Consider the following 24,111-nt stretch of genomic DNA (forward strand, 5'->3'; position numbering starts at 1 on the left):
GATCCAAGACAAGCATCAGAAACTGGGATATACGGAATGGGTTGAGGATTCTCTCTCCCCCGCCACAGTAGTGTCACAGTGCCACAACCCCAGAGACATCCTTAAGTGCCCCTTGTGCCTGGACGAGATGGGGATTGTTGGAGAAGTCCTTTGCTGCAGAGTCACAGCAGCAAGAGACCCGAGAGCTCATGGCCAGCCTTGGAAAAGCAACAGCAGGTACGTGCTGCCAGGCTCCTCCTGCCAAGCCAGGGAGAGCAGAGATGCTGCCAAACCCATTTCTTACATTAACAGAGCTAAGAGGTGTTAAGCATGAAGAGCAGCCCTGTCCACAGCAGGGGAACACACACACAGATGGGCTCCACTAGAGCAAGGAGCGCTCACACAACACCAGAGACATGGGTTTGGACAGCACCAGCACCACACAAAGGAACTGCTGGGACCTTGCTAGAGTTTTGTGGGATTTTTATTTTTTTTTATTATTTTTGTGGGGTTTTATTCTTCTTTAATACAGGCTAGCGTTGTACCCTTGCTAAAGCTGCTGATTCTGCCACATAAACTAGAACAGAAATTTCTCAGAAATTAAGTCAGTTCCCCTCCTTGTTATTCACTGTCTGCCTCCCAACTGAACACCGCTCTGGATTTGTGTTTGCAGAAAACATCCCCTTGTACAAAGTCTGACGTGCAGCTACACTGTTCTGACTGAGGAATGAAGAAGCCAAGAGTCCACTGAACATTGGATTTTTCCCTGTACAACGTGGCCTGATGTGGAGTTTGGTCCACGGAGGACAGCGTGTTAACCGTAGAGATCGTCGTCATTGTCTTCGCTGTACACGTTGCCCCCGCTGCCACCTCCTGTGCCTTGGCTTGGACCAGCGCCGCCCTGGTTGCCCGATGGGAACCTGCATGCAGCAATGCAGGACAGGAGAGAAGAGAAGCTGCTCAAAAGCCTCCTTGCAGCTCAGCACCATCCCCTCCCTCTGCGCCAACCCCCCGCGACAACTAGGATGGGCAAGGAGGAATGGGTGAAGCCTTAGGGAAGGTCAAAGGACTCATGGCTGCTAGCTGTCGCTTGAGTTAAAGGAAAAAAAAGAGACTTTGGGAGCCCCAACAGAGCAGGTACAACTAACCTGCAGCACACCCTACACCTGCCACGCTGTGAAGGGGTACTTTATGCACAAGGTTGAATGGGAATGTGCAGTGCAAAAGAGATTTGTTGCCCAGAACCCATCAGAAAGCTGCCCCAGTGCTGTACTTGGGGGCTGCCTGAGCCACACTGCCCACCCCTCCCACGCCACAGGTACCTGAAGCTGCCAAAGCCACGGCTCTGCTGTAGGGTCTGTGCAAACATCTCGTATTTCCTGATGTCGTTGTCACTGACAGAGCGGCGAGCAAAGCGCATGGCCTCCTCAAAGTGATCCCTGCGGATCTCGGGAACTGGATCGTCCTCCTCCACCTCCTGCAGCAGGACAAAGGGACCAGGTGAGCCGTGAGCCTAAGCTCCATGGGCCCAGCAGCTGCTCACAGCTTCCCCCTAGGTCAGGAGGCTCCCAACACCCTCCAAGCAGGGGATGGAGAGGTGTGCATGAGTCAGGACTGCAGAAGGCACCTCCTGAGCAATGCTGACCATGAGGCATCCCAGGAGGGTCCTCAACCTCCCACAAGATGACAACAAAGTGCTCCAGCTCTACGCTCTGCACAAGAGCCCACTCATCCCCTGATGAGGATGACAGAGGAACGCATCACACCTCACACATGTGGGTAGGGAGAGCTCAGTGTCCCACTCACCATGGCAGAAGGGTTGGTCTGCCTCTCACGCTCTCGCCTGATCTCACTCTCGATGGATTCGCGGATGGCCAGTTTGCAGGCACGCTGGCAAATTTCTGTAAGGTCAGCCCCTGAGAAGCCATTGGTCATCTTAGCCAGGAAATCCAGGTCAACATCCTAGAGAAAGATAAAAAAGGAAGAGAGGCCCTTCCTTTACACCTCACATCCTCAAGTGACAGAGAGGTGTCTTTAAATCCCAGTGTAGCAAGGTGCTGCCTTAACTATGGCCAATTTTGGAAAGATCAGCTGTTAAGACTCCCATTTTCAGGAAAAGTTAACCACTCACAAAAGCAGGCTATGCTCCTCACACCCACTAAAAATCCACGAAGTGGCTGTAAATGCCTCTGCACTTACAGATTTAGGATATGACTTGCTCAGGTCTCCACACGAGGAGTCAAGCAAAACACCATCAGACTGGAAATAGAGATGGGGCACAAGCAGACCAAGATAGCTGACCTCCTCCTTCTCCCCCTCAGTTGAGAGGGTATTACTGCAACCTCCTTTGAAACTAATTAGGTAAGCTTGGTATAAAAAAGCTTGGGCTCTCATTTTATGTCTGTTTCTCTTTGATTAACTCTCAGCTCCATTACTGCCCCACAGCTCTTGCCTATGACAGGGTTCAGCAAGAATTCACTGCAACGGCTCCTCTTCAGTTTGTATTTCACACCTATGTGTTCTACACATATTCTTTTCCTCACCAAAATAGGCTTTTCCAATCCTGCAATGTGAGCAGAACCCCATCAAGTGACAAAGAGCCGCTGTGCCTGCAGATCACTTTCCAGCTTTGCTGACACCTAAACTCAGAGCTCCAGCTTCCTCTCCCATTCTACTACATGGATGAGCCTCCAGACCTCTGTGCTGTCCCACAGCCTGTGGGGAACACGAACAGCACACAGCAAACCCAAGCCAGAAATAGTCAGGGTGCAGATCCTACCTTTGCAACCGGTGATTTCCTCAGATTGGCCTTAAGGATTGCAACCCGGGACTTCTCGTCGGGCAGGGGGATGTAGATGAGCTGATCCAGGCGGCCGGGGCGCAGGATGGCTGGGTCGATGATGTCCGGCCTGTTGGTGGCACCGATGATGAAGACGTTTTTCTTGGTGGACATGCCGTCCATCTCGGTCAGGATCTGGTTGATGACACGATCTGCAGCACCGCCGCCATCCCCGATATTCCCACCTCGGGCCTTGGCAATGGAGTCCAGCTCATCAAAGAAGAGCACACACGGGGCTGCTTGGCGAGCCTGCCAAAAGCAGTGGGCACCATGATTCCATGCTAGTACTTCCCAACAAGAAGCACACTGACTTCACACGAGGCCTTCCTTAACATTAACACAGCTCAGGAGCTCCAGAAGCTCTTCACAAGGAGAGCTTAGAAGACCTGCTCCGGAGCAGTCCCTTGCTACACAACTCCTGAACAACAAGCTGGATTTCCCATGAGTGGAAACATAGTGAACAACGCAGAAAAGTATTAACTCCAACACACAGAGTCAAAAACAGATCCATTTTACTGGACTAGAACTCTCCCCACAAGAAATGAAGATGTCAACTGGTTTTTCAGGCACTCGAGCAGGTGAGATATATGGAAGGGAAAAATCCAATTGTCTTCAGCTACGTAAAGGTAGTTATAAGGAACTGGATCTTTCTTCACACTGTGCCATGAAAGGAGGAAAGATCACAAGCACAAGGAGGTGCCTGCTGCAGCCCTGACTCATGCACACCTCTCCAGCCCCCACGCTGGAGGATGGTGGGAGCCTCCTGACCTGGAGACCTGTGAGCAACTGAGAAAATCCCAGTGAGAAAAAAAAATTGTTCATAATGAGAGTGCTCCAACACCAGCACACAGGCCTAGAGAGGTCAGAGATTCTCCACCCTTCACACATGTCCACAACTCAATGCGCTGAGCTGATGAAATTTCAAGTTATCTCCCTACTCTGGACAAACAGCTGAATTATTCAGTCTCTGAGGTTCTCTCCCACCTAAATTTTTCTCCACATTCCTACCAACTTTTTTTTAACAGCACCATCCCTGACCATAAGAGCAAGGATTCAAAGGATAATCCATGCAGACACCCTCTGGGACAGGAGATGACACTATGGGACAACTGAGCAGGAGTGAGCCCCTTTCTAATCTGTGTATACTGCAGGGCAAGAACCCACAGCATATTCTGAAAATCTTTAGATGATGACAATTAATGAGGTGTTAATCTAAGTTTCATGAGGTGTGGAGCATACATGCACCCTCCTAACCATACCCTCTGCCAAAGGCACCGGGGAATTTATCACCCTCTACTGACAGATGCCAAATGCAGTCAGAGAAAAGAGTTTCAACAGTTGTGTTGCTGAAGAGGATTAATTCCAACACCAGGAAAGAGTTCCTGCTCTCAGTGCAAGTGGGGAAAACACAAAAGACATAAACAAGAACCAGTAAGACAGATGCAGTGGAGACAAAGTTCGGGAGGTACCTCACCACAAAGATAGCACAGGGAGTAGGAGAAACACTTACCTTGTCAAAGATCTCGCGCACGTTGGCTTCAGACTCACCAAACCACATGGTGAGCAATTCCGGCCCCTTGATGGAAATGAAGTTTGCCTGGCATTCGTTGGCAATGGCTTTGGCCAGCAGTGTCTTACCACAACCAGGTGGTCCATAGAACAGAACCCCTTTTGATGGGGTCATGCCAAATTTGAGGAACTTGTCTGGGTGCTCCACAGGATACTAGAAGAGAACAAAACAAAAACCTCTCATGACGAACCACAACAGGCTACCTTGGAAGTACAGAATGGTTTGAGTGGGACCGGATCTTCAAAAAATCATCCTCTGCCATGGGAAGGGACACATTTCTCTGAGTTAGTTTTGGTTCTACAGATGCACTACCAGAGATTTCTGATGGAGTAAACACAGGATCCTGTCAGGTGCCACTGCAGTTTTAAGTGGACACTGGCTTGGAAAGGTACCTATAACAACCTATTTACCTCTAGGAATGAAGTACAGTTCAGTACTTCCCAAGTACCAGTTCAATACTTTCCAGCATATTTAACCTCAGCTTCACTCTGCCCTGCAGAAGCAAAAGGGAACAGCTCATTACCTAACCTATTTGCTCTGCTCTCCAGAGACAGCAAGGTGTCTGATGTGAGCCTTTATCCTCAGCAACGAGGTCATATACAAGACAGGTGATGATTTTAACATCAGAAAATTAGACTGAAAATTTAGATTCTTTTATTCACAGGCAGGATGTTTCTACAGTGCCAGCTGAAAGCAGGAATATATCAAACCCAAACCATGCCAGTGCAGACACCCAGAGTAACATTTTGTCCTGTTCTTTCCCTTTGTAGAGGGCTTCACAATTAGTTCTCACACGTCCCTGTGCTAAGGCTTATGGGGAGCCCTTCAGAAGCTCTCTGTATGAGCACCTTCATCCAGTGCCTGGTAGATAAAGCTACCACGGAAGATGATTCTCAGCAGTGGTCCCACTGCTGGTCTCCACTGAAGAGGCAGAACTTGGCTGTTTCTGCATGTTGCACAATACCCACATAAAATGCCACTGCAGACTCAGCTCAGGAAAACCTGATGCTGCTTCCCAGCACCTTCCTCCCCAAGTTCATCAAGATGGAACAGCCTGGTATTTATAGTCCATTACAAGTAGATGCCATAAAGCCAAACATTTACCCTGTTTGCACCCCAAACAGGAAACTGAAGATATTCTGGATTTTATTATAATATTTTTTTAAGATGGCTAAGAAAAAAATCTGTTGTAAAGCCCTACCTGTACAAGCTCCTGAAGTTCTCTCTTTACATCTTCCAGGCCACCAATATCTTCCCAGGTAACTTGTGGCACCTCCACCACAGTCTCCCGAAGAGCAGAAGGGTTGCTCTGGCTCAGAGCCCACTGTTGTTAGAAGAAATAGTATTATATGAATTCTAATATGTTACATTCTTTTGCTTCAGAGAAGCAATTGATAGCACCCAGAACAATGAGGGACACTCCTTGCATTACCCTGAAGTCATCCATGGTCACAGCCAGAGAGTTCATCACTTCAGCATCGATGGTTTCATCTTCTAGGTCTATGAGATCCATCTTCTTTCTGATAGCCTGAAGAGCAGCTTCTGAGCAAAGAGCAGCCAAGTCAGCACCAACATGGCCATGGGTCTCATTTGCCACCTGAAAACAGAGCACTTACCATGACTCACAGGGATACAAGCAAGGGCAACACATGCTCTGGTCCCTCACTGGGAAGAGAGATGAGCAACACCAGGGTTTTGCTGCACATTCAAGACAAGTGCTAACACTCAGGCAAAGACACTGTGCCTTCTACTGCCTACTAGAGATCCAATCTGCATCTAGAATTCAGATGGTGTGCAGAAAGGTAACCCTGAGGACTGCAGTTCTTCATTCAGGACAGAGATGCCAAGAACCATCCAGCTTACAGGTGGTGCAGTGATACCACAATGCTCACCCAAGCTGTGCGTGAGCTTTTTCAGGGCTGCTGTACTTTTAAAGACAATGACACAACAAACAAACCCAGGATGACAGTGGCAAGGTACTTCCAGACTGGAATGATACACATTTGTTTCACTTAGCCATGCCATTCCTAACTAGAGAGTGAGGACTTTGGGTCACTGGTAAACTGGTCACAAGGAACCTGAGAGATGACACAATCATGCAGTTCCATGCTGTCCTAATTGAACCACTGCACTTGTATGATCAAGTGTTAACAATTCTTCTATGAAACTGAGCATTGGGAACCACACGAGCTTTCCTAATGGCACACTCCTCACCTGTTCCAGATCCACATCATCAGCCAGTTTCATATTTTTTGTGTGGATCTGCAGGATCTCCAGGCGCCCAGTGGCATCAGGGATACCAATATCTACCTCTCTGTCAAAGCGACCTGGGGAGTACAAGCACACATTCAGCTGTTGATTCTGCACACTACAGAAGCTGCAGTTGCTGCCTTCCTCTTACTGAATAGTGATGTTTTCCACAAAATACCACAAAATGACAGTTTTGGGTTTGTCTGCAGCATCTATCAGCACAGTAGAAGAGCTAGATCAGAGACGGAGGAAAAGCATTAGGCTTTTAGGGAAAGTGAGACTACTGTGAGACTAACAGTAAGACTTTAGGATTATACAGTACAGAGGACTGCTCATCTAGGAACTTTTTCTGAGCCTAATTTTTGGGAAAATAGGCTTTACTGAACCAACATACCATGAGACATTTTTGTTTATTTCTACCTTTGTGCCCTTGTCACAAGAGCTAAAAAATAGTGAGACGTTTAATTTTTTAGAACTTTCAAAGCATTACCCAAGTGGTGAAACACATGAGGAAAATAGGGCATCCCTGCAATATTCACTAAGATATGTGCATCTCTGTTTTCCCTCCAGCCACAGCTGTGCTTTCAAATGGCTCACTACACATTTAAGAGGCCAGTTTCCCCTGCACACTTGACAGATTTGCTATTACAGACTACCAACTGGTCATACACCAGACATTCACGTTTTGAAAACCTGAGTCTCAGAAACCACTATACTGTTCATTAATAAAAGAAACTTAAATCAGGCCTTCTGCAATCTAATGCATGAACATTCCCTTGAGTATTTTCTCCTTAAGTGTGTCCTGAAATAGCTTCAACTAATACAGGCTAGCACACTTTTCCCACTTCAAAGTATTATTTTATTTCTACACATTCTCACCTAACATGGCACAGAAAATGACATCAAAGGCTGCAAGCCTAGAAAACCATTTCTAGCAAGGAGCTGGCAACAAGTCAATAGTTTATGTAACACATGTTCAGCATGACTTTCTGCTCAATTCTTACGGGGCCCCTGAAGCATGGCCTGTCACAAAGTGTGTGACAGAGGGAAGAGAGGGCAGGGGCGGTTACCAAATCGCCGGAGCGCGGGGTCGATGCTGTTGGGTCTGTTGGTGGCTGCCATCACGATCACGTGTGCCCTCTGCTTCAGCCCGTCCATGAGGGTCAGCAGCTGAGACACGATGCGACGCTCCACCTCCCCGTGTGTCTGTGGAGACAGAAAGCAGCGCTGAGACCAACGGCTCAACAAGGAGCACGGCAGCCAGCACTGCATCGAAGCCGGCAGATACAACAGCCACAGGATGGTAACAAACGTTGTGAACTGTATCTGACTGTCCTCATGTCCAACTGAATTCAGGTGTTAAGGAGCTGCTGCTTTATCCTGTAGTGAAATGCAGAGACTCATGCCAGCTGCTACCAAAAAGAAAGGACATACTAATTTACCTCCTATAAGCTCTCTTTACCTTCTCTCTCTTAGGAGCAATGGCATCCAGTTCATCAATGAAGATGATGGCAGGAGCATTCTTTTCTGCTTCTTCAAAGGCTTTCCGCAGGTTGCTCTCAGACTCACCAGCTAGCTTGCTCATGATCTCAGGACCTAAAAGACAGCAATGCTGTGCCACTCAGAAGAGAGGCAGCTAGTCCCAAAAACGCATAGCTGAATTTTCTTAGTACAACATTGACATGGGACAAGCCGTATTTCAAGCCAAAGCAAATACTATCAACCAAATTCACTAAATCTGCAGCTGAAAGGCAAGATCAGCATGCAGAATTAGTTTCTATCATTATTTTGGTGTTTCCAGTTTACTCTAAGAAAATGCAGCACTAGTCAACAAGCTACCTTTAGCTGCCTCTTTCCTTACCCTATTTCACACTTGATGAGCTTCTCTGTAATGTGCCACCACACACAGTTAATGCCAGTCCTAGCTTGCAAGAGAAGCAATCAAATTGTAAGGTGATGAATTATCAGGATAGGGAAGGAGAAAGCTCTATGAAGCCATCTTTGGTTTACATTACACAGGTATACATTTACCTTCATATAATCCTATAAATCAGTTTGAAAAAGTCAAAACAACCAACCACAAACAAACAAAAACATAACCCCCATCTCCTCTCAAAGGTTAAATAGAAAATAAAAGTGTGTAAGCACACTGATCCCAAATGGATGGACAGCATTCCCCTGACATCTACAACTGCTGAACACTAGTGCAGGTTTAGAGATTTATTCAATTTTTACAGATTTTGCTATTATGCTGATGGCAGTGGTAATGAAGAGAAAATATGCCTCTACAGGATGCAAGAAAAATAAACCTGACCCTCAGGCATAGAAAGCTGCCAGCTGTAGAGACACAGGGATGGGCAGATGCTCTGAGTATTTCATTACAAGTAACTCACCAGTTCTTATCAGCTCTGTCTACAGCACTGCCTGCAGCTCCAGATTGGGGTCGGCAAGCAGTGAATGCATCGCTAACTCTGACAGCGTTATTTTTATTATGCAATAGATATATAAGCATCTAAAGAAACAGTTGGTGCATTAGCATTCAGTGACAGCTTCCACAAACTTGAGGAAGTACATGACAGGGTGACATATGGCTAAAATCTGCCCATTTACATCCACTATCTTGAGATAAAAGCAAGTTCCTAACCCTACTGCTGGTCATTGCTGTGCTGTGTTCTACTGGCATTTGCTATCACTGTCACATGAGTGAAATCAGAGATGAAAAGCTGCATTCCTTCAGTAAAAATGTTCTCTTATTCCAGCATTGACTACAATGGGACAGAAAAGCAGTGTGGAAAATTCAGGATCTGGTCCTTACTAGATATCAACCAGTAGCCACCTCAACTGCTACAGGTAAGAGTTAATAGGAGTTCTGTCACTTGTAGCTCAGTCCAAAGGATCTCATTATAGTTTTCAGGGAAGTCAGTTCCAAATAGTGTACTGTGAAACAAAAGAGGTCTTTGTGCTTTACTTGAGGGGAAAGAGGAACCACAGCAGCCACTTATTTTCTGAATGCAACATGGTGGGAGCAAAGCCAGAAGCCCTGCCAGTTCTGCCTTTAACAACACAAATGGACAGACAGACGCTGAATCTCTGTGTCTCAACACAATCTTCCAAGCACTCTGCTACAACACAATCGAGCTTCGGGGAAGTGCCACTAAAGATACTTTCACACAAAGGGCTTCCAAGTGTCCCCAGAGGCATGCTTGAAAGAGGTAAGGAAGGATGTCAGGAAGACAACAAGGCTGTAGAAGCCCTGTTAACACCATTCCTTACCATAAGACAGACAAGTGAGCACACAGCAGACCTGGGGCCAAAGCAGCCACAAAACTTACCGTTGATCAGGAAGAAGAAAGCCCCCGTTTCGTTGGCCACTGCTCGGGCAATCAGTGTTTTACCAGTGCCAGGAGGACCATACAGCAGGATCCCACGTGGAGGCTGAGGACAAAGGCAAGGGACTTAGGTTGTGAGTATCTGACTGCTTAAGCAGCTTCACAGTGAATCTGTAAGTGTTTGATAATGCCAGTCTGAAATTGTGATGCAAACTTATGCAACAGCTGCCATGTCAGCACTGCTATCAACACTCTTACTACTTCACACAACACACAACAAAAATCTTGCCAGTAACTGGCAGCACTGATTCAAAGCATCACTCTGTTTTACAAGCTGCCAGTGTTCAGTCCAGAACATGTAAGCAAATACCTTCCAAACACTAGCATTAAAAAACAATCTCAAAAACCCACACCACAAATTATTTATTTCCCTCTCCAATACCTCCTAAATCTCTGTTGTGGAGAGACATCTCCCAGGGCAAGCCCATTTATCCACGTGGGGACATACCTTCACCCCTATGGCCTTGAACAGAGCAGGGTGTCGGAGGGGAAGCTCCACCATCTCTTTGATTTGAGCCAGCTGCTTCCGGCAGCCACCAATGTCATCATAGCCCACTTCATTCAGCGACTCCTCTTCATCCTACCCATGAGGAAATACATTAAACATCTGAGTGAAAAAAATAGTTCAACAACCCCTCCCAGTCTACAGAAGCCAGGAATATGGCTTTTTAGACATTTCTTGCCTGTCTTGAGATTCTCCCATTCAAGTCTTCCTGATGTCTTCTATAATTGTTTCTTAGCTGTCTTCCCAGACATATAAAGAGAACTGCCTGCACGTACTCAGACTTCACTGAAGCCCACCCTCTGGAAAGACAGCCTCTGCTGCCAAGTTCCCTACAGATTCTAGCACAAAACAAGCTCTCTGACTCTTTGATGGGGCTAATGGAAGTAACAAGAGACAATGTCAGTATAAAATACAGTTACTCCTTAGAGTAAATGCTGTCTAACTATTTGGCATATACTATCTGCCAGTTATTCAGGTCCACTGTTACCTTTTGAGACTCACTTCAATTAGCACAGAATGTTAAGGTCCAGACATACAGATAAGATCAGCTGTAACCAACTCTTCCTTCACAGTATCCATTCACTCAGCTGTCCAAACCTTTACTGGCCTCAGTTATTTAGGCCACATTAAAATAATAACATAGCCTGGAATCTCAGAGGGACTCAGTTCAAGCCCCACCTACCTCAAGCAGGTCACTCATGAGCTAGACCGAACAAGCACTGAAGGTCTTAATTTTGGAGATTTCTGCCCTCTCTGGGCTCTGCTCCAGGATTGGGGGAAACATTGTTCCAAGTATCTGCTGGAAATTTCCCTTGATCCAGCTTATGCTACTACACTCAGTCATGTCCCTGGGCACAGCTCTCAGAAGAACCTGATCATCTATCCCTTCTCATCAGACAGTTGCCAGTAGGCCTGTCCCTTTGCCTTCCTTTCTCCAGGCTGCATCATCCCATGATCCTAGTCCCTCCTTCATTCCTGACCTCCAGCTCCTCATAATTTTGGTGGCCTAGGCTGAACTTACTCTTGTCTATCTCTGCTGTGGTCTGAAGAGGCCAAATGGGATTCATGGAGTGCCCATGTGTAGTCTCACAAGGGTCACAGAGGTGTGTTTCAGAAGGCAGCTAACAAACCAATACTCAACACTATTTCCAGGCAGATGAAGGTACTTATTCTATGAAGTACACACTCACCTTAGCTCATTTCCCTGAGACTTTCTACTCTGTACTGTAAGGTCGCCAAGATCTGTCAGACAAACTGCTCAGGTAGCCACAAGGTTGCAACACTCAAGGCTAAACACCTTAATGGATTGGGGATTTTTTTTTTTATGTAAACCATTTGAGGATTTCAAATTTCTCTTGGAAAAAGTGCCCATTACTCTTTTCACATGGCATGAAATTTAGCACCATTGTAAGCTCTCTCTGCTATGGGCCAAGGGAACACCGGAACTGAAAGATGCATCCAAGCACAGTGTAAGATATCTGGAAGCAGATGAAAAACAACTGCTGCCAAAGCATGGCATCTCATCAGCAAACCTACCCCCAGTGCTTTCAGCGTATGAGTAAGACACTGGAAGTACCTTTCTCTGACTACCTTCAGCAGCAGCTCATCTCCTGAAACCAGAGTTTCTGACCATTACATTCAGTAGACAAAATGTCAAAACACGAACTGCAAACACTGCTGCCCTCAAGCACTGTCCCAGAAACAGGCTTTGGACAGAGGAGATCCAGCAGGAGAAGCACAAGGCAGGGTTCTGCTCACCTCCCGTTTGATGGGCTCTCCCTCACAATGGATCACTGTGTCCGGAGCCACTATGCAGTACGGGCTTGGATCTGTCTCCACCACTTTGAACTCCACTGCACGCATCCCTCCACGCACCAAGAAGATGTCACCTGTAAAACCCCACACATCAGTGGCCTGTTGCAACCCACATCTGCAAAACGTCAGCCCCTGTATGACCAGCAGCCCCAGAGTTTAAGGAAGTGGGTCACACAGGCAGACGCTGTGGCATTTATGACACTGCCTTGCATGTTAAACAAGAGCAGCATCCACTGCAATGGCTTGAGCACTGTTTCAGTTCTCAAATTTCATCCAGCAAAAAACAGCAAACAACAGAGAAGAATATTCTGCCCAAACACAAAACACAAAGGCAAGAAATCACATTTTTCCCCCATTCAGTTTCAATGTAACACTTCTAGAACAGGCAAAAAGCCCTAACTTAATAAAAATTAATTCTAAATTTATTTTAACTAGTTACTACTAGTTATAATTGTCTCCAGAAGCAGAATAATATATAACACTGCCCTGTGACTCCTGGCTGCACTGGTCTACAGACCCTGGATAACTTCCACTTGTGTCTATAATGTACTTTCATCTGTGGTACAGCAGAAGTGTTATGAACACAACTCCAAAAGTGCACTTGGTTTTCTACTCACCCTCCTAGTTATTCCTTAAACTACTATGAAGAAGTGAATTTTGTCAGAGTGCCAGCTGGTACACATGTCTTGGTTTCAACTGGGATAGAGTTCATTTTCTCTCTAGTGCTGTGATTTGGACTCAGTATGAGAATAATGTTGATAACACACTGTTTCAGTTGTTGCTCAGCAGTGCTTACCCTAACTCAAGCACTGTTCCATTCCCCATGCCAGTGAGCAGCTGCACAAGGAACCAGGAACAAGCATGGCCAGAAGAGCTGACCCAAACTGGCTAAAGGGATATTCTATGCCAAAGAACATCATGCCCAGTGCACAAACTGGGGGGATTTCACTGGGAGACATCACACACTAATGAAGGATAGGCTGGGCATCATTCAGCAGGTGGTGAGCAACTCCTCCTCTCAGGTGTCATGCAACACCTGTCTTTCTGGGTTTCATCCCTGTCTTTTCCATTACTACGACTATTATTAATATATTTTACTCTGTTTCAATTACTAAAATGTTCTTAACTCACAAGTATTTCCTTTCGCCTGATCTGCTCCCCATCCCACAGCTAGGTGAGGAATGAGTAGCTGTCTGATATTTAGTCATATGCTAGGATCAAAAGACAACAGTCCCTTTTGGCAGCCAGCATAGGGACAAAAGGTTGGCATAACAACAGATCTGAGCAGAGAATGTTAAGCCAAATTTGTTATAAGCATGCAGTATATAATGGTAGCTGATGACAGTGTTTATTCATGCTTGTTCTCAAGGTGTTTTTTAACACCTCACTTGGTGTAGGTATCCCCTGCGATGAGGTTTAGTGTCTTTGCTGCCTGGGCTAAGGTTTTCTTTGCAGTAGTGGTTTATGATGCAATGGAACCACTGGTCCTGAGACTAATCTGAGGAGTGAATCGAGCACTGCCATCTGCTCTGTACTTCGAGAGCCATCCACTGGGAACTACTGGTAACACCACCTTTCCTACATCTCCCTCCCTATGTCTTCCAATGCCACGCTGATTACAGGAGCACTTGAGAATTTTAAACATTTCTAATATTCTTTCAATACACCTGAAGACAGCCTGGTTCATATCACAGAATTTCCTGAGCTGGAAGGGACCCATGGGGATCACTGAATCCAACTCCTGGTCCTGCACAGGACAGCCCCAAGAACCACACCATGTGCCTGACAGTATTATCCAAATGCTTCTGGAATTCTGGCAAGCCTGGTGCTGTGAAATAGCACACTGCTGAACGTGATTCAGGTCTTGTTTAAAGTTAATACATTTAAGAACATCACCCAGAGGGGAAAGTGTCCAGCCCAGTGACTACCTATAACATTTTGGAATTTCACTCCGGAACAGATGTAGAATCCTGAAAAACTAGTAAATATACGGAAAAGGTGTGCTGTCATGCTGGCAGTTCCAGAGAGACACAGATCACTGCAATGTGCTGGGACCTGGCCCAGCACACTGGAAGCCCGTTCCATATTATTCTGTACTCTAAGAGGAAGAAACATCAGCACTGAGGCTACTCAAATCCCAGGGACAGGCAAAGCATGGTTTTGAGAGGGTTATTGTATTTCTTATTGTGCACCAGCCTCTGGAAAACCAAATGATGCAATGGACTGCTCATGACTATATGGAGAGCAAAGGCTGGTGGGACCAACAAACTTTGGGACACACATTTAGCCTGGTGACTGCTCCTCCCCAACCAACACTTTTACATAGAAGGAGATAAAGTTCCTGTAGTGCACATAAAAAATATGCTGGGATAAACAGTCTGGGTCACTGCTGCCTCAGCCAAAGGCAAACCCCACACATGGTTCTCCTTTTCCACACACGGTTCTGCTCTTCCTTGAGGACCTGGGTGCACTTTTTGGGTGATGTGGGAGGATGGAAAAGTCCAGTGTATGGGTCAAGGTGGTTTGATTTTAGGTGAGAGTAGGATATTAACTAAACTGCATGATGTTAATTGTTACATAATGCTCATATGGTCACTTCTATGGCAGCTATATGCACATCACCACATTCAGCACCTGACTCCACCACTCCAGATGCGGGGATCTGAACATAAGTCCCCTTCAATTACCCACATTAATGAAGGATGGTCTCTGATGAAACTGGATACACACAACATACACCAAACTGATTAATATGCAGGCAACTTACCAGTTACATCATGTGGTTGTAACTTAATTTAACAAGATTTTCTCCCAAGTTCCACTTGAGCCTTTCTGATGTTCTCTCATCTCATACAACTAAAAAAACTGCAGAATTACCAAACTGCTCTGCCAGCCAGCAGCAGCAATCACTCCTTCTGAAGATTATGGAAAATTCAAATCACCACTAGCAAAATCTCTCCCTACAAACGCTGGTCTAATGTTTCATGGAGATCTCTGCAAGCTTCTAGAAATTCTCTGTATTTAGTCTCAGACTAGCTCACACTTGAGGCCGTGAGGACTTCAAGACAGCCATTATTACCTTTCCTGATAGGTCTGTAAGCTTCCAAGAAGTAGGGCTTGAGATAGACCTCAAACAGATTCCCTGTGATCCCTTCTACCGTATCATCAATTGGCAGCACATGGATACGTTTGCCATATTTCACATCTGGGCAAGGCTGGATGCTGCAAAAGAAGAAAACTCCAGTTAGCCATATTGTGCTGGACTTGCACCTCAGTGTTACACCTGGACAAGAAAAGACATGCCCCTTCCCAGGAAAGAACATCCAAAGACCATCAAAAGCCCTGGTGAGACTTCCTACTTGCACAGGAATATTTCAGTGCTGATCAGGCAAAAATCATACCCATCAAGAGCTAGTCTTCACTCCTTTCAGACCTGTCCAAGACCACTGGACAGTCTAATAGTTTTCTCCCACCCTTCTGCTCTTCTGCAGACTCCCTCACCACATTCACACATCTCTAATGTAGCCTGAAGACCTGCAAGAGCCATGAGGTAGCTTTTACTTCAACAAGCTACCACAGAACTAGCTGGAAGGAGAAGTGAGCTGGGGAAAACTTTCCTCCCTCCTCTCTCTCACTACAGGGCCCAGAGTCCCTATTGCTGACAAACTTGATTCCAAGCAAAGGCTCACACAGTACCAAACAGGGGTAAACACCTTTGCAGCCATGTGTCAGTAAGTCCCCCTTTGTGAGCGCTGATGGTTAGGTTAAAGGCTGAAAGCCCTTTTCCCTTTTTAGATACAGGCTACAGTTATTATTTTGCAGTGTAGCACAACAGCCTACTGTAGCAACAGCTCAAAGTATCCAGCTGTGGCAGAAACTGGTTTCACCAGCTAAGAACAGCCATGAAACTGCAGCCGAGCACTTAGCATTTCATATGTGACTTTTGTTAGAGACTCCTAACAGATTCCTTTACCACATGCATTACAGAAAAGACACGGCAAAGGGGTAAAAGAAAAGAGACTGTCCCAGCAGAAACATTTTGACAGCCCACAGTCAGGAAGTGATTAGCACATGAATCTGGATTTTGGCAGAAACCGGGACACAGCAACACTGTAAGCAGTAAAAGATTGGCAAGAAAAACTTTGAGGCCAAGTGTGTGAAAATTCCCTGACCTCGCAACGAGTCAAGACAATTGGTAACACATTTGGGAAGCTGAGAAACCACCACAGACACAGTGCTAACAGAGAAGATGAGAGCATGGGCTGTCATACTACAAGAGACTCCAACAGGAATCTCCCATCAGGTTAAAGTAAGAATTCACTTCTACTTTAAATCCAACGACAGAAAACACCATTCTGAACCAATTACAGTGGTGTTTAAAACTTGCATTTTCAGTCATAGAGGGATGGGTGGAACAGCCTCATTTCTCTCATCCACTAAGTTTGTACGAAACACATTTTGCATTTAAAAATTATTACAGATACCACTTCAGAAAGTCTGGTGTCAGAACTAGGCTCTCATTTTCTCAGAGACAATGCTCAAGAGGTGGAGAAGCTGTTAGCCTTCCCTTATTTAAACCATTTTTATGTTCAGGAAACGTTCATGTGCTACCATTCTATTCCCATCACAGAATGTCTCCTGTAAGCAGAGATCAGCATTTCCAAGTTTTACTACTAATTTTAAGGTCCCTTCCAACTCAAACCATGTTATGATTCTACCTCCTGTAAGTGTTGCACAACAAAATCCCTGCAATATTTTTTAAGCATTTCTAATTTAAAAATGATTTTTACAACAAAAATTTGAATCCTTGGGATATTTTAATCTTGCTCTTAGGCTGTTCCACTTTTTTCTGGCATTCATTTCTAACAGGCTTTAACCTGTTTTTGCAATGGGGCAGCTCAGACACTAAGAGATAATGTGCGATGCTGCAAATGTCCTCACCTGATCACATCGCCCAGGCGCACTCTCAGGTTGTTGCGAACAACCCTGTTCATGCGGATCTTCTCATCTGAGCAGGTATCGTCTGACAGAACAATGCAGACTGCTTCTCTCCTCTTCTTTCCTTTGAGCAGGACAGTGTCTCCTCTGAACAGCTGCAGCTCATCCATCTTTGCCTGTAAATAGCAAAGTGATAGAAAAAGCTTTTGAAAAAGCAGGAATTCAAGCATTTGAAACAGTTATTTGACTTTGGAAATTACACCCTGGAAGTAATATAATAAATCCAGAGGACAGAGACTCTTACTACAACGGTACAGAGGTAATCCTGAAACCAGACAAAGGGCACAAGCTCGACTGAATCCTACAAACTGAGGCTCAAAGAACATTTTATCAAGGAGGAGTGTCAGGAAACAAGACAACCCTCCCTCAATGGTAACAGCTGTAGCTTCTGATGAAAATACTTGTACTCATGTTGCAAAGTTACACTTCGAGTTAATAGACAGCAACGACTTCCAAATTACTAGATTAAACGCTTTGCCTCTACAGACGCACCTGGGACAGTGACACAACACTGTTGTCTTCATTGATGGCTTCATCAACAATTAACCGATTGGGCCTGTTCTTCTGCTTCAGAATAGCAGTCGATAAGTCATCGGCTTTAGAGCTGGGAGAGAAAACACAGCTTATGAGCACTCCCTTCCCTGAATGATACTGGCCCTCTCCAGCCATCCCGTTTTCATCTCCACTTTCTAGAAGTTTCTTTGTTGTCTTGTCTTTTACAAACTTTACTTGTTTGTTGCACAAAGGAGAACATTACTTCCCAGGGACTAGTTGCAGGAGTTCAAGAGAGGATGTTTTCTCTCAGTAAATGTAACTATGAACTTCCAGTGGATACAGCTATGAAAAGAAGTGGCCAGAGAGATGTTGCTGACTGTAAGATGTTTTGCCCCAATGAACTAACCAGACTCATCTGAAATCACATGTAACTGCTGCCAACAAAACAAAAGTTCAAGTCTATTTGTCTATTTGGTGTCAAATCCCAGATAAATAGGGGCATTAAAGGACAATGCTGCAGCAACCCTAACAGGAAAAGTTGTAAGAGTTTAGCCTGTCAAGTCCTGTTTATTAAACATAGCAAGCTGTAGAAATATTCAAGTGCTCATAGAAAATTATTTTGTGTTGGGGTTTTTTTAGCTCTTTTCCATAATACCTTTATAAAAGTCACTGCAGCTCTGGCCTACAATGCCACAAGAAATAATTTATTGCCTTAACAAAATGGAACAACTAAAATATCAAGGAAATGGAAGAAGGGCAGATTAACTGTTCCCCTTCAAAATCTGATACAGCAAATAATTCACTCTATGACAGAATATGAGCTTATTATTGAGGAGCTCCTCCTTATTCTTGAGGAGCTCTTGGAAGCTGTATGTTAGCCACACACAGCAGGGGTGGAGTGCTGTAGCTTCCCCCAGTGGACTGACTACTTTCTCCAAATATGTAACTGTGCCAATGTCCAAGGTCAGAAGAGAAAACCTTGCATAGTCTGAATTGATTCTGACAGAAAATAAAGAAAAACAAAGTATTCCCTGGACCTAAGCAACTAGCAAGCACAGGAAGAATAGGGTGCTTTGTGGACAATGGCAGCAGTTGTAACTTTGGCTTCACCTCACCCTTAGAGACAGAATGATGAGAAGAAACAAGACCTTGAGTGGAAATGGCAGCACTTGGCATGTTCACTGCATTTTTAAGAGTTCATCAGAGAGGGGCAACATACCTACGGTGTGATGTTACCCAGGAGCCTCCTCACCTCCAGACAGAGGCTTTTCCAAGACAGGCTATGCAGTGTTGGCTCCTTCTCTGACACGTAAAAGAGGAAACAATACCAAGCAAGCCCACGAGAGCAGCCAGCTGCTTTCAAAAGGTTTTGAAGCTTCCCTTAAATGCTGGTAGCGCAGGAAACATGTTGCAAACAACAGGCAACATTATTTTAAGTGAACAAAACAAGCTGTAAAACATGTTCTTTCCTGGACTGCCAGTACTATTAAAAGTTACCTTTTTTCCTCTCTTTATTAAAAAGAGTGCAAGAGGTAAGACACTGCAGATCTATTGTCTGAGCAAAAAAAGGACACACTAAAAGCTGCTGGATGCATCTTGGAAAGGGCTCATGAATTCTAATCAATCTAAAAATGTGGTTCTGTTGTGAATCCTAAAAAGTCAGTGATTTCCAGGAAAACTGAGAGAACAATAAGAAAACTGAACAAATACATTATCAAGGCAGATTATGGTTAAACGGTGCATAAAACCAACAACCTCCTTGTAAGGACTTTGCCTCCTCATTAGCTTCTGGCCACTGGAAACTAACCCAACAAACAGAATTCAAGATTTCAGCTAAGGAACACCAGGGAGACACAATACTCATTATCTGAGTTATTCAGAGTATGACTGTAACTTCTTCCTCCACACCCAAGATGTGAATCCCAAGGCCTTTAGATAAGAAACCACTGCTAAACTTTGGCTACGTGAACGGTTGCTGAAACTAAGTGTCTGCCTCTTGGGAGGCCGGAACTGCTACCACAGCCTAAAAAACAGCCTGGAACACCAGATCAAGAACAAATGGTAAAGGAACTGGGTAACAAGTGGAAGCTTTTCAATCAACACTGTACACAAAACAAAAGCTGCAAAAAACTAGAGAGAAAGTTTGGGTAGCTCCCGACATATAGCAGTACATAAAAACACAGCAAGAATCAACTCTGGTTCTGGTAAATAAGAGGAAGAAGTTTTAGTATGGAAGAACTGAACCTACAGTTCTCAAAGAACTGAGGGGTGGCGCAATATTAGATACACTCAGAGTGACTGAAAAGGATCAGAGGCATTAAAAACAGAATTAAAGTGTCCAAGAAGGAACATCCGGGGAGCTAAATGTGCAGGGTGAGCTTCAGTGCTCTGACCCCACTGTTCTGCAGAGGAAAAAACAAAGGTGCAACAAAATTACATGTCAGCTAAGCAGGGAAATGACGTTATTTCTCCTGCAGACAAAGGTAATGTTTAGACAGACAAGCACTACCCATCTTTCAGCAGCAATTTATAATATTGTTATCATCACCATTTGCCCTCATTGCATTTCTCCAGGGGTTCCTCACGCTGCAGCTGAAACCCTCTCGGGAGACCGGAAACGCGATACTAGGGGGTCCACTTTCGCTCTGGGGGTCCGAGCTGCCGGCCCCCATCTCACTCAAGCACTCATTCACTCGCGCACCTCAATCACACTCAGACAAACCCTAATATATGTGGAAAGGGCATGAAAAGAAAATACCAAGCAGCAAAGTCTAACGTGTAGGTTGAGACTCTCTCCCACCAACTTTCCTACTCCTGCTGGGAAACTTCAGTAAAGGACAGGGACAGAAAACTAACCCAGGTAATTCTTACAGCTCCTTGATGAGTAGAGACCTCCTGACCAGGAAACCCTCCAAATCACCTCCCTGATCCACTCCATTTGCCAGCTCCTTCACCCCTTTCTTTCTCTGACTTAACAAAGAGACAAACTGAACACAAAATGTAGATTTAGAGCTGTTTTGGAATTAAAAGGAAATTCAAGGTCTGTATTAAGCTGCCCCTAGACAGAAGCCAGAAGTGAGGACACAATCACCAGCATAGCAAATGGCCCAAGCTTGCAAATAAAGTGCAAGACATCTATAAAACTGAAGCAACTATGTACCAGCCCTAAAGGCCAACCATAACAGGTTTCCTCAGCCTCCTTTTCTCTCTCAGTAAAGCAGTTCAAACAGCCTAATTTCACATATGGGAGAACGAGAGGGACTTTCTACAACTTACAGAATCACAGAATATCCTGAGCTGAAAGGGACACATCAGGATTATCGAGTTCAACTCCCGGCCCCGCATGGGACAGTCCCAAGAGTCATACCATGTGCCTGAGATCATTGTCCAAATGCTTCCTGAACTCTGCCAGGCTTGGTGCTGTGACCACTTCCCTGGGAAGCCAGTTCCAATGACCGACCACCTCCAGGATGAACCTTTTCCTGATATCCAACAGAAACCTCCCCTGCACAGCTTCATGGACCTAGTTACACCACTTGATGGTTTCTCCCTGTGTCAGAGCTCCCCTGTTCAGCAACTAATAATGCCCAGAGGCAGGGGAGGATACGAAGAGTCAGAGCAGAAAGTCAGTATCAATTAGTGATCCTTCTGAAAATGATAATCAACTTCCAAAGCCCCGTTTAAAGTAAGGAAACAAGCTGTTCCTTCAAGTTGGTGCTAAAAATAAGCATAAAGTCGCTCCCCAGAATGATTCCAGCTGCAGTAACGAAACTGAAATCAGCCATGTCTTCTGACACTGCCGTGGCTTTTTACTACCATCCTTGTGAAATCACTTCCCAGATAAAACCCGTGAGCAATTTCTTACCAACCTGAACATCTGATCTACAGACTGAACTGCTTTTCCCAGGTAGGTATTAAAAAGAAAAAAGTCATAAAACGTTTCCACCCCAAGTGAAGTGTTTGAGGTGTGTGGTGACTCATGCAGACACTTACTGAAACAAGACAACCATGGGGGCAATTTAGACCCCTTGTGGAGAAGCCAAGTTTTCAACTGTTTCAGACAGACTGGGAGAGGAAAACAGTTATTCCTTCAGAAAGCACACTCCCTTAGCTTTTGGAATGCTACTTGCCATGCTGAAGCTCGGTTCAGCAAGATGGCTGCCAGCAGCTGTGACAAAAAATGGCATCTAAAAAGTAACGTGTTCCAGCTGCAAACTGACTTTTGCTGGTTCCTGGGTGGGTGAGAAGAACTTTGCTGAAGTAGAAATCCCTTTTAAAAAACACTGTTAACCTTGCCCAGCTGCACAACTGGGGTCTGGGAACTTCACTTCCACTGCAGACACGCAATGCCTGGGCACACCTCGCTGGAACTGACCTGGCAGGGTCAAGCAGGTTTGGATTCCAGGAGTTGCAAAAGAAAGGGAAAACATATTCAAAGAACATCAAAAGGGACCAAAAGTGCCTCTGGCGAAGTCAGAAAGTTACTTCGAGAACTCTCGGACTGGGAAAATTTATCTTTGGATTCTGTTTTACTCCGCTCAAAATGCACGTGGGCTGCGTGCAGAGACTGTTACTCATTCCTGGGGAGCACGGAAGATGATCCTCAGCCTGTAACTGAGTAGAGCTAAGAAGAGTGAGGCAAGACACCCGAGACGGAAACACCGCCGACCGCCTCGGCCATGCCGGGCACAACATGTCTGCCTCGGCTAGCGCCAAGTCACTCGCCAGCCCCGGCCCCGAGGCCGCTGCGTGCAGGAGGAGCCCGGGAGGGGTCTAGAAAACAAAGCACTCTGTAGTTCAGGGCCCGGCGGGCGGGTGGCCCTAGGCCTGGCGGTGGCACGGCGGGAGGCCCGGCCCGGCCTCGCCCCCCGCCATGACTCGACACTTCCCGGCGAGGCCCGGCCGTGGCGGGGCGGACGGCGGGAAGCGGCTCATCCTCGTTCCGGCGCCGCCTTAGCCCGCCAGGGGCCCGCGGGCCGCCCCGGGTGAAGCGGGCGGGCCGGACCGGGCCCAGGCCGCGGCGGGGCCTAGGCCGCGGAGAGGCGGCAGGGCCCGCACTTACTCTGATCCCGAGGCCATGGCGCTGCGGGGAGGGGACGAGGGGCGGCAGACGGCGGCTCCTCAGGGCGGGCGGGGGTTCCGGAGGGTCGCGAGGGTCGCGGGCGGCGGGCAGAGGGCTCGGGGCGTCCGCGCTGGCTGAGCCTCAGCGCCGACTCATCGGCGAAGGGAGCTCCGCCCACGCCGCCTCACCTGCCTAGCAACATCCTGCGCTGGCCAATCGGAAATTCCGGCCGGCCACCGCCTGGGCCAATGGGAGAGCACGAAAAAAGAGACTGAGGGCTCCGCCTGAGCCCCGCCCCTCCGTATGCCCTGGCCAATGGTCACCAGCCAGACGCCACTACATGCAACCAATCGCAGTGCGGCTCTCCTTTCGAGCGACAGCTCCGGTGCGGCCAATGGCGAAGAGCCACCGACGGGAACACGCGGGAGGGAAGTCCCGCCTCCACAGCCGCAGTTGATTGGGCAGCGCCCGAAGGCAGGTCCAATCAGAAGGGGGGTGGTGCGCACGCGCGCCTCTTCCCGCCAGTTAGAGCTGCTTCCTTCCTGCTTGTGGCCGGCCGTGGCCGGGGTCTCGGAGAGGGCCGGTCCCACCCCTGCCTGGGGCACCGACACCTCCCACCCGAGCAGGCTGCCCGGAGCCCCAGCCAGCCCGGCCTCGAACGCTCCCAGGGATCCAGGGGCAGCCACAGCCTCTCTGGGCAACATGTTCAGGGCCTCAGCACTCTCACAGGGAAGAATTTCTTCCTAATAGCGCATCTAACCCTGCCCTCTTTTAGTTTAAAATAGTTACTTCTCATCCAATCATTTTATGTCATTGCCAAAAGTCCCTCTCCAGCGCTGCTGGGGCCCTTTGAAGGAATGGGAATCCTGAAGCCTTTTCCAGGCTGGATAGGAAATCCCAGCTCTCTCAGCCTTACCTCACAGCAGAGCTGCTCCATCCCTCTTATCATTTTTAGTGCCCTCCTCTGGGCTCTCTCCAGCAGGTCCCTGTCCTTCCCGTGCTGAGACCCCAGCTCTGGATGCAGAGCTCCAGCTGGGTCTCAGCAGAGCAGAGCAGAGGGGCAGAATCCCCTCCCTCCCCTGCTGCCCACGGGGCTCTGGATGCAGCCCAGGATATACAAGGTCTTTTTCTGAAGGAATTGCAGAACAAAGCCCCTCTCTGTCTCTCCTGCGTTCTGAGGGGGCTGCAGCAGCTCCTACCTTGCACTCC

General features: G+C 46.7%; 1 protein-coding gene across 1 annotated transcript; it reads right to left on the bottom strand.

The window, feature by feature from the left end:
* Positions 1-445: 445 nt before the first annotated feature.
* On the bottom strand, positions 446-23,052 carry VCP (valosin containing protein). Its single transcript, XM_063422687.1, has 17 exons — positions 22,903-23,052; positions 17,838-17,949; positions 17,289-17,461; positions 15,427-15,569; positions 12,291-12,421; positions 10,476-10,607; positions 9,971-10,073; positions 8,101-8,234; positions 7,709-7,844; positions 6,603-6,715; positions 5,821-5,985; positions 5,590-5,712; positions 4,329-4,541; positions 2,759-3,067; positions 1,786-1,941; positions 1,302-1,456; positions 446-899 (listed from the first exon to the last, which is right to left on the bottom strand). The coding sequence occupies exons 1-17, from the start codon at positions 22,917-22,919 to the stop codon at positions 794-796; spliced, it is 2,421 nt and encodes an 806-aa protein (XP_063278757.1). The 5' UTR covers positions 22,920-23,052; the 3' UTR covers positions 446-793.
* Positions 23,053-24,111: the final 1,059 nt, after the last annotated feature.

This window comes from Prinia subflava, chromosome Z (assembly GCF_021018805.1).
Source record: "Prinia subflava isolate CZ2003 ecotype Zambia chromosome Z, Cam_Psub_1.2, whole genome shotgun sequence".
In the NCBI taxonomy this organism is placed as follows: domain Eukaryota; kingdom Metazoa; phylum Chordata; class Aves; order Passeriformes; family Cisticolidae; genus Prinia; species Prinia subflava.